The 10,535-nt window shown below is 52.5% G+C and overlaps 1 protein-coding gene across 4 annotated transcripts in view; it reads left to right on the top strand.

Annotated features, from left to right (window-relative positions):
* Window positions 1-496: 496 nt before the first annotated feature.
* CNTFR (ciliary neurotrophic factor receptor) overlaps window positions 497-10,535 on the top strand; it is a 202,549-nt gene continuing 192,510 nt past the window's right edge. For 3 of the 4 annotated variants that reach the window (XM_058827922.1, XM_058827919.1, XM_058827920.1), the window contains exons 1-2: window positions 531-630; window positions 2,760-2,931. Coding sequence is in view for 1 of the 4 variants with exons in the window: in XM_058827916.1 (XP_058683899.1) it covers window positions 532-630 (99 nt within the window). In the remaining 3 variants the exon portion in view is untranslated. Of the gene's footprint in view, window positions 631-2,759; window positions 2,932-10,535 lie in introns of all 4 variants that reach the window. The other variant, XM_058827916.1, reaches the window with a different exon arrangement.

The following is a 10,535-nucleotide window of genomic DNA, read 5'->3' as shown; positions in this document are numbered from 1 at the left end:
GGAAGGGACCGTGCGTGTGGAGGGTACATTGTGCACGACCGTGAGTGTGCGCGCAGGGCACGCCTGAGGGTGACCACGAGCCTGCTGCTTCCACTCGGGGCTGCTCCTCTGGGGCCCTGGGGGGACTTGCAGGGACTGCTGCTCGTGGTGTGTGTGTGTGTGTGTGTGTGTGTGTGAGTGTGAGTGTGCGTGTGCGTGTGTGTGTGCCGTCCTCACCACGAGTGTGCATTCGCACGGGGGTCGGTGTGTGTGTGCGCTGCCTCCCTCCGGCTCAGCATCCGTGGGGAGGGAGGCGGCGGCGGCGTGTCCGCAGGGGCGTGGACCAGTGTGTGTCTGTGGGTGTGCGTGCGTGTGTTTGTGTGTTTGTGAGCCCGTGTGCGTGTGCCGTGTGTGCCTGTGTGTGTGCGGGCGGGTGCGCGCGGCGCGGCGGGGCCGGGAGCGCGTCCCCGGCGCCGTGCCGGGGGGTGCGGGCTGAGCTCATCGCTGGCTCCCCGGCGCTCCTTACCAGTGGCTTCTGCGGTCACATGGGTTATGTGCTGGAGTTTAAAAGAGCTTATAGCCCCCGAGCCGGTGCAGAAGCAGCCGGTGGTTGCATGGGGTAGCGCCGGGAGCGGCGGCAAGGAAGGCGCCGTGAGTACCGGGCGGCCGGGGCCGGAGGGCGGCACGGGGTGTCCCCCTACCCACGGGACGGGGGAGGCGGCGTGCGGGCAGGGGGTCAGGGGAGGCGAGTCGCGGGGCCCGCCGCCGAGGGAGGCGGAAAGGAAGGCGGGGGGGACGCTTTCTTTCCCCGCATTCGCCCCCGGTCTTGTGTCCCCTCCCGCCCCGCAGCCGCGCACCTTTCCAGCGCCCGCGCGTGTCCGCGCCCCGACGTGGGCCGCGCGTCCACCCCCCGCGAGGAAACAATTTGGGCAAGTTACTTTGCTGGCCCGCCGCTTGCATGTTCCCGGCGGGGAGAGATGGGGGGCCGGAGCGTCCCCGCACCCTCCGAGACAGCGGGTCCGCATCGGGGCGCGGCGGTGGGACCCCGGCCCTGCCCGGCCGGGAGGGCATCGCGGCCGGCACCAGGGTGAGCGCTGGGAGGGATGAGTTCTCCCTGCGGCACTGCACGGGGCTGGAGCGGCTGGGACTGCGGGGCGGCTCTTTGTAAACCAGAGCCCGTGGATTTCCTGGGCGGGAGAGCAGGCTTCTTCTCCGTCTCTCCAAAGGCGCAACCTGCCTTCTTCTCTGCTGTGGCAGTGCAGATTTTCTTTTTTTTTTCCTTTTTTTTTCTTTTTATTTTTTTTTCTTTTTATTTTTTTTTTTTTAATTTTTTTTCTGAGGTATGATTTTATAAGAAAACTGTCTGCATAGCGCTTCTGGGGAAATGCTCTCCGTGGGCTAGGCAGGCAGTTCATCCCGAGCGTGAGTACAAGGGCTGCTTTCCAGAATTGCATAATACACACCGATCCCTGTGCTGCACAAAACTCCCTGACATTTCCACATCTTGGTGACTTCCCCCACTGCAATCTTGAAAATGAGTTGTGACTCCAGTCAGCTCACGAGCCAATTTGTGCTGGCTTCACTGGGGACAGAACCAGGTCTGCATATTCCAGCTCCCCTGGCTTCTCTGGCAGTTGTTTCTTTCACCACTAAACTTTTTTTGGTATAACGATCGGCACTTCTTCACTCATGTTCCCCGCCCCATGCTTACAGACACACGTGCAGGGTCTGTTCAGAGAGCAGGTTACAGAAAGAGGATTGCCTGCAAAGCTGTCCAATTTATTTTTCCCATCTCTTTGTGTTTTAATTTGTGGGATAGTTGAGGAGGTCCTTTCCTTGGATTGTTTTTTGCTCGGGAACTTGCTGACGTCTGCTCAGATTTAGTGAATTTCACTGACTGTGCCCACTCTCAGCACACCACGTTGTGTACTTGTGTGAGGGACAGGACCTGCACATGCTGCTGCTGGTCCCACTGGCTGTGTGTTCAGGAGTGAGGCACTGATATTGGCTGCTTCCTGCAAAATGTGCAAATATGTGGGAGCAGTCGTTCTTGCTCTCCCATTCCCTGCCTTAGCTCTCCACGAGGAGTTAGAGCTTTGCTGTGATGTCTGGAGATGTGCAAGGGATTCTCCTGATCAGGCAGCATGCTGGGACCAGGTCCTGGGACCAGAGCTCTCTGGGGTTCACTGCAGCAGGACTTTCCCAATACAGGCTGAGCTTTAGAAATAAGAGCCTCATGCCTGGCAGACTTCCTTGCCGCAGCTCAAGATAAGTTTATCAGAGCCTCTTGTCAGAGCAAGCAAAGCCATTATCTAATGATCATACATTATCTTTGGTCTGATTTACCCCAAGAGGGCCCCGTTCTGCCAGGACTCTGCATCCTCTTCCCCCTGAAAAGTGCTCAGCACCTTCTGGATTTGGGAAAAGCCCTGGTACCTCTCAGAGCCACAAAGCCTGTGATGCACACACACATTCAAATAACTGTGCAGCCAAGGCTTAGCTTTTGGAGACGTGACTGACTCCCTGAAGCTGGCAGGAGGAGTTCTGTGGGTGCAAGCCCCGGCTCCTGGCCACTCTCAGTTAATTCCCTGCGAGCTGGAGGCATGCATCCTGCTCAGGCTGGGGCTGGGTGTGCGCCTGGGGAGTCTGTCTCTCAGCTCTGTCATTTATTATTGCTGCCGCTGCCATTATGCCTGACAAATGGGAGTTGCTGAGTAATGTGCTGTTTGTGTGTAAATATCTGAGTGCTCGCAGCTGAGCTCACTCCTGCCACTTTGCAGGAAGCCATCTCAGCACCCTTCCCCTGTGAAGACCCGGAGTGCAAAACCGTCCTTCTGCGGGGACCTTCCCACCGCTACCGGCAGCTCTAGCCTCCGCTCTCCGCTGCTTCCCTGCAAGCGTGAAGCCTCCATCCTCTCCGGCTATCGTGGCGGCCCTGCTGCTTTCCTGAGTGTGAGTCAGGGTTGGGAAAGGGCTGTGTTTTTGTGTGTGTTTTTGTGTGTGTGTTTTTGTATGTGTGTGTGTGCCTGCACAGGCTCAGTTGCTCCCGAGGGTCCTTGTCGGAGGCAGAGTGAGTTTTGGGGACTTTGAGTGTTTTGATGGAGACAGTCATGCATAACTAAGAAAGGAGTTTTCAGGTTTGTTTGGGTTTTTTTCCCTTCCTACTTAGCCCTGTGTTCCCCCTCATTTCATCCCAGTAGTGATGAAGATGCTAAATTACTCCTTCCCATATTGTTTTCATCCCATTTGCAGATTAGCATCCAACTGCTTATTGCTTCAGTCAGTACTTGCTCACCCTAGCCAGGCTGATAGCAGCTTTTTTCATCTCCCCTTGTAAATCAATCCCTTCTGCCTCCTGATCATTTTTGTCGCTCGTTTTTCTGAAATCCCTCCAATTTGTCCATTTTGTGTCGGTGACGTATGCCTGGCCCTAAACATGATGTATACCAGGCATGGCAGCGTGAGGGAAGGACACCTCCTCCCCTCCCACCCCGCTGGGGCTTGTGATGCTTTGTCAGCACTGAACTGAGTTACTTCCCCATTATTCTAAGCTATAGTCCCTGCTCGGTGTTGCAGAAGAAAGCAGCATACTCAGGTCAGTGCCCTGGGGAGAATTCCTCCAAATTTTGGTGATAGGTTACTGAGGTTTGGTTGCAAGCTGCTAGCAGATGCTGAAAGGGGCCAGTGGTCTAGGTGTGTTCCTGGGGTGCCTCTTCCCACAAGAACTAACAGCTGAACTGGAGGGATGAGGAAAATAAGAGAGGGCAAATAAGATGGGCAGACGGGGAAATTAAGGCACGTGCATGCACATTTCCTGTGCACCTCTCCAGCACATGGCTCTTGTTTAGGTGCTGTGTGTGTGGGGTGTGGTTCACTCAGTGTGGCAGCTGGCATGGGCATTTTCTGGGGAGATGCTGGGTCTTCGGTCAGAGCAGGCTGTCACGTGGAGATGCTGGATTCTGGGCTGATTTTGTTCATTGCTTCTCATGCTTGTAGCCAGAGCCTGATGCCACAGGTGCTCTCATGGGGAAGAAACAGGGTAACAAAATGCGTTGCATTTGTGCACTTTGAAGTTTTATCATGCCAAACCCTGAGCTCCTAGGACTGAGCTTTCCCATTCCCTGGAAGGGCCATGCCCTTCCAGGATCTGTCTATTTTTAGGAGGAGCTGTATTCTGGACAGTGTCCACTGCAGATGCTCTCTGCCTCCTCCTCTTGGCCCTTCTCCAGGGATACCGTTTGGGCTATTTGCTGGAGGGGCAGATCTCGCTGGGGCTCCTCCAGAGCAGAGCAGAGGTGTCACTGTGCTGGGCATGGGGACACCTGGGGGGCTCTGGCTGCCCCGGGGTGCTGGGGAGGGACAGCAAGCTCACACTGTCCCTTACATGAACTGCTGGGGGTGGCGTTTCACTATGCTGTAGGTGCCAGCAGGACACGGTGGCTTCTTCACCGTGGGATAAGCAAGGGCACTGTCTGGGCCAGGTGGTACCCTGTGCTTGGCAGTGCCCGGTGCCGGTCCGTTCGCCAGGATGACACTAGGGGGCACGAGATCTGCTGGAATTCCTTTGTTGGGGATGGGAAAGGAGGATGCAAAGCTGCTCTTGACCCTTCAAGCCCCGTACATCATCCCCCTGCATGTACATCATTCCTCTGCACGTTTTGTAGGATTATGAGTGTTAAACCCCAGGAGCGGTCCCGGTAACTCATCCTGCTGCCAGGGCACTACGCAGCTCTCCCGAGGCTGCTCCACTGGATCTGGCTGTGGAAGCAGAGGAGTGAGGATGGAAGCGGTCAGCCGGAAACATCTCCGGAGCAAGGAGGTGGATGCAGCCCGAGTGCCAGGGAATCTCCGGGGAATCTGGGAAATCCAGGAAAACACCTTAGCATGGTTTTAATGCCCCTCTAGAGGCACTGTCCAGAGCAGGGATTAAGTTAGATTCAGGGCTGGCTTTCAAGATGCAGCGTGTTACGGTTTCATTTTCTGCTGGTTGTTAAGTTCATGCATGATGTCTCCTCAGGGTCATGTTTTCCCAAAGCAGCAGAAACTTTAGAGAGTCTGATTTAATGAATGATTCTGATCGATCTGAAACATGGAGGGTGTGTGTGTGTGTGTGTGTATTATATATGTGTCCATCTGCATATCTGGGTAGGGTGCAAAGAATATGTTTTTGGAGGTATGTTTATGCATTTCTGCATACATCCAGCTGTAATATTGTCCTGAGTCCTTAAAATCTATTATTCCAGCTGTGAATGCGTGTATATATATTAAAACATTGTATAGTAGAGTCTTTCTCTCTTGTTATAACAAACCTCACAGAAAGCAAATAAAGAGACATTGTTCTCATAGCAGGCTTTTAAGGGCTCAATATTTATCTTCCATGAATTTTGATAGTTTTTCTTCAGCGTGTTTGCAGTTATGATGGTGGTGGGGGGGGGGTTGCCTATCTACTTCAAATTTTGTGCTATTGAGAAACTGAAAACATTTGGATCATTTCAGCATATTCATTACCTAATGAAAACAGAAGTCAAGCTTCTGGATTGAAATGTTGGCACTTGATATAATTCTGGCATACTAATTTCTCAATGGTTCGGGTTTTTTCTAATGCCTGCTGCTGCCAGATACCAGGCTCCTTTGCTGTAGCCCTGCTTCTTTCGTGAGCCCCCGGGCAATATTTTTTAGTAGGACACTGATGCATCGCAAATGCTCCTGTTCTCCGAGAAAAAGCTTTGCTGACTGTTGTTGAAAGTAGCACTAGGATGGCTAGAAACAAGAGATCAGAGGAGGACGATGCTGCTGCTGCGTCAGAACGTTTGCTTTGTGCCTGTGATGGAGGTTTTGTGTCAGGTCGTGCAGGTGCGTGCCTGTGCGGATGTGAGGGCAATTCCCCAGCTGGGCTCTGAGACAGGACTGAGGAGCAGGGGTTTATTTATTTTGAAATGCCTTGTGAAATGGAAGGAGGTCCGGGAAGAAGTGCCGAGTCAACTTTCAAGTCAATTAGGCATGTATCTGGAGGTGTGAAGTGGTTTGAAGAGGACAGGGTGATTTGTCTGAGAGTGTTACCTAATTAGAAGGTATAGTCAGGGCTCTAATTAGCCATGACACCCTAAAGATGTCATCAAAGCCCTCTTGAGGCATGGTTGATCCAGTGCCGTGGCTGTGAGCTGTGTGGTCAGTGTGGCCGTGCACGGCCAGAGCTGCCGCCCCCGGCTCAGAGGCAGCCCAGATGCCGGTGCTTGAAGAGGCTCTTTTCCTTTCAGGTGGCTTGTGATACCCTCCGGGGCTGCTGCCAGCATTGAGTGATGTTCATAAAGTCACAGAGTGAAAGGAAAGCTGCAGCTGGAAGAATTAATACTGGTGCCCACTATGTGGGAAATCCCTTTTCCCTCAGGGGGATGACTTTCTGCTGCCCTCTGCCTGGGGGAGGCTGGAGGAGGAAGGCTGTGAGGGTTTGCATTAAGTGATGCTGTGCTAACAGCTGGTGGAAGAATCGTGACCCCTTTCTTAGCGTTGCCTGACAGAGGGGACATGGGATCAACTGAAATCTGGCTTGCCCAGACCTGGTTGTATTTAAATACTATGCAACACACCCTGTGAGGGGGAACTGGTGCGGGAAGGAGTACAAGAAGTGCTGGCTAAGAGGGAAAGGCTCATGGGAGGGCTTTTCCCTGATATTGGAAGCAGCTTGCAGCCTGGACCTCCGCTGGACCACACCTGGGTGGTGGGTGGTTGTTTCCCTTTTGAGAGCTGGGGCTGGGGGCTGCTCCCTCTGGGGCTGCTCTCACCGCTTGTTGTTCATCTGTCAAAGCCATTGTTCAGTCAGCCCTGAGAGGAGAGGAGAGTGGGAGTTGCCCATTCCCAGCAGTGGTGACAAGAGCCAGTAGGAGCCACCTAAAGCCAGGGAGCTGGCTGGTGGATCAGCGTGGAGAGCAGGGTCCATTGCCATTCTCAGCAACAGTGACCAAAAGAATTCTCTCCTCTCTCAGGGCTGAGGTCTCCTTGGCTGTCAGAGACCTCTGAATTGCCAGGAGAGAGCAGTGGGTGTCTCAGACCTCCTTGGCAGGGAGGAGCTACTGTTACTCTTGTTCCAATGGGAAATAAAATAGATCTTGGGGTAAGGATGTTCCCTGTGTGTTTCAGCAGTGCTATGAGGAGCCTGGCTCTGCAAAGGGACTCTTTTTGCTTTTGTAGATGGTATTGCAGCCCCTGAATGCAGACACACAACCAGGCACACTCCCATGCTAACAGTTACTGAGGGATGTGCCTGCTTCTAATTATGTGGGTGTTAAGCCAGTGAATTCATTTTGTTCACAAAGTTGCAGCCTGATATTTTCCTGCTCCTGGTCTCTGGTGGCATTCCCAGACTCTGGAGTACACGTGCAAATAGCTTGGAGACTGGGTCTGGGAGCTTATAGGAAGGTGCTGACCCACAGAGCTCTCCCTGTGCTTCTGCTGTGGTGTCCCAGTGCTGCAGGGGCCACGCTGGATTTTAGGGTGCTGTGTTAGAGGTGATGGATAGGGAGCTGCTCCCTGTGCTGTGGCGTCACAAGCTGATCTGCACAGAAGGAGGGATCAGCATTGCTGCCCTCCTGGCTGGAGAAGCAACCTGGGTTGGGTACCTCGGCACCAGGGGCGAGATTTGGTTGTGAAATCAAACAGTATTGTGTATAATAAAGCAACCTTATATCTGCTTTTGCTCTAAGTACACTCTGCTCCACCGTCCTTTTGTCCAGGGCATAAAAATGCTGGTAGTAATGAGGACACATCCCATCTTGTGGTTAGAGTGTGGTTCTCAGATGCAAAGGGGAGGCAGCCTATGCTAGACTTCAGCACTAACGTGTGATTTACCCTCCTCTGTGTCACTGAGCTAAGGGCTTGAAAAATAAATATGTTAAAAGGAAGTAGAGACAACAAAAGGCTGCTGCTGCCCTGAAATTTGATCAAAAAAAGCTCTGTCCAGTCCTCTGGGTTTCTCACTTAACGATGAGCTCTAGAAATAACAGTGCTACGGTAAAGTGCACCCACAGATAATTGTGGGATTGGGGATGGGACTGCAGGTTGAAGTTCATTTTGGATATTTTACTCCTCCCAAAAGGAGGGGGTTTACTGTCACTCCATGAATCCGAAGCCATTCAAAGGTGCCTGGCACCTCTCAGCTTTGAAATCCTGATCTAGCCTCTTGTCTCTCCCCAGCGTGCCAGACACACATATAGGTGGGAGACTGTTAGATTTGGGAGTCCAGCTGGTGGGGGTGGGAGAAGTCTCTTTCTCCTGGCTTGGTTCAGAGTGTTTTCCTCTTGCCCCATATCCTGGCCATGTGTGGGGCAGCCGATTGCCCACACATGTTGTACAGACACATTTCCGTGCTGCCTCTTTGTGCCTGCCCACCTATTTGCAGCTGGGGGAGCTGAAGCTGCTCTTTCTTGTGATTTGTAAAAAAAGTCTCTCTCTGGATGGAGTTGTCTGTGCTTTTATTGACCTGGTTACGGGAACGACAGAGGCTTTTCTGTCTCCTGGATGCGTGATTTCTACAAGGGCTCTGGAGCAGGGGCTGGCTCTTGCTGCTGGTGTGTTTCCAGTTCTCCTAACGTGATTAGTTTGACAGGCCCATTGGGTATGTTGGCGAGTCTAGTTTTTATTTTGTGCATGAAAGTAAGTGTTATGACAGGGCACAGAGCACCAGCTAATGCTGATGATCCTTTCAGGAGGGAGTGTTTTGGCTGGACAGTATTTTTGGCTATGCCTCAGATGTGCTGTGCCACCTGACAGAAACCCCTTGCCCTTTTGGTGGGGCATTCTGTTATGTCCCAACTTCCTGATCATTTTGAAGGCTCTTCCCTTGCCTCTGCGGTTGGAGTTGTTTTGCCAGGAGGTGCAGTTTGAGCTCAGTGAAACCTGAGTGCTGAGGCAGGTGTGCACCTGGTGCCTCTCAGTGAAGGTGTTCATCCTTCAGAAGTCCAGCAAGCTATCATCAGTCATTCCTGTTGGCACACCCTGCCTGCTGGGCTCCAGTTCTCTGCGTGTTGCCATCTTCCAGCAATGCTGAGACACTCCATGTTCTTGGGGCTTGTTTAGATGGGAGAAGGACTGGAAGGGGATCATAAATCATCCCTACTCTGCAAAGTGCTTTCTGCAGTACAGACACATCTGCTCTCCCCCAGCCCTCTTTGTTCTGGATCAGCAGTTTCAGCTTCACCCTGGCTTGTTCAACCACAAAGTGAGGATGAAGAGGAGCTTTCCCAACAGCCATGGTGGGTCCTTGACTTCAGGGGTATGCAGCATTTGTGCTTCCTTGTTCTGTAAATTTGTACCTGTAGTCAGGCCAGAAGTGGTGGTGTTTTTTCCAAGCAGGGCTGCCTTAAGCACAGGGGAGAGCCATTTCTGCAGAAATGGACCTGGTACCTCCCCAGTTCCTTCCAGAGGAAGGAAAGAGTTGATGGTGTGACTTGCCCAGGTCAAAAGAGCCAGTGGTAAAGGGTTTGTGCTGATGATTTTGACTTTGCCTCCCTCAGGGAATCGATCTGGCCTGTCTTTGGGTGTAGGACCCAGAACAGAGGTTTAACTCAATGCACACCTGTGTTTAGGCTTGGAGGGTTTCCCAAGGCTGTTTGCTGTAGTACATTACCAGGGTCAGCCTTCAACCTTGCCACCACTAGGGGTTGGAGGGAAGCATCATTGCCTTCAAAGAGGGGAAACTGAAACCTGGAGAGGCTTTGGGATTTCCTTGAGATCCCACAGCAGAGCTGGTGGCAGAAAACCAGATTTCTTGAGTTGCTAACAGCTCCTGCCAGCTGTGGGACACATTAGTAAACACTTGAGTAGATCAAAGTAGGGCATCCGGCTCTTTGTGCAGCACTGTGCTTATCTGTCTATCTGTCTGTCTGTCTTTCTGTCGGTCTATAGTGCTTCTGGCAGTCAAACCTGAGATGACATTTAAAGGCTTTACTTTTTTTCTCTCTTGCTGGTTTCAGATCAAATTTGCTGAGTTGTCAAGCTAAAGATTCTTTTTTCCTAAGTGCTGGCCCGGTAACAGCTCGCTCTTCTCCATCCCTGCTTTGGAGGAGTCCAGCTGGGTTCCTCCTGCCTCTCATCTGTGGCATTAATATGTGGGGGCTGGAGAAACAGCTTTGCTGGTGGATGGGTGAAAAGAAACAGATTTTAGCTTCCTTCTTCTCCATGTTGATCAGGCCATTCTATGCTCAGTTAGCAGTAGCTGTTCAAAAGCAGCAGACAGGGCCAGGTTTGGACTGAAGAAGATGTGCTGGGGAGGAGAGGACAGTGGTAGAGACATGCAGGCAAACCCCTCCTCCCTAAGCCTGCATCTGACCTACGTCTTAGAGGCAAACATGTGAGCAGCTGGGCTCTCAGCAGAGTCCCAGCAGGCTGGGGTCTGCCTTGATGAGTGGCACCAACCAACATCTACCCACTGGGTTTCAGCAAGGAGGGCGAGCGCTGTCCTTGTGTGTGCGGTGAGGAAATTGCTCCTGTGTCCCTGGAGGCTGTCACCACAATGCTTTGCCATGCTCTGCTGGTGGGAAGCAGCACCAGAGGATGCCTCT

The sequence above is a fragment of the Poecile atricapillus genome, chromosome Z, assembly GCF_030490865.1.
Source record: "Poecile atricapillus isolate bPoeAtr1 chromosome Z, bPoeAtr1.hap1, whole genome shotgun sequence".
NCBI classification, from domain to species: domain Eukaryota; kingdom Metazoa; phylum Chordata; class Aves; order Passeriformes; family Paridae; genus Poecile; species Poecile atricapillus.
The sequence above is the reverse complement of the archived record's forward strand: the minus strand, read 5'-3'. Positions and strand labels throughout refer to the sequence as shown.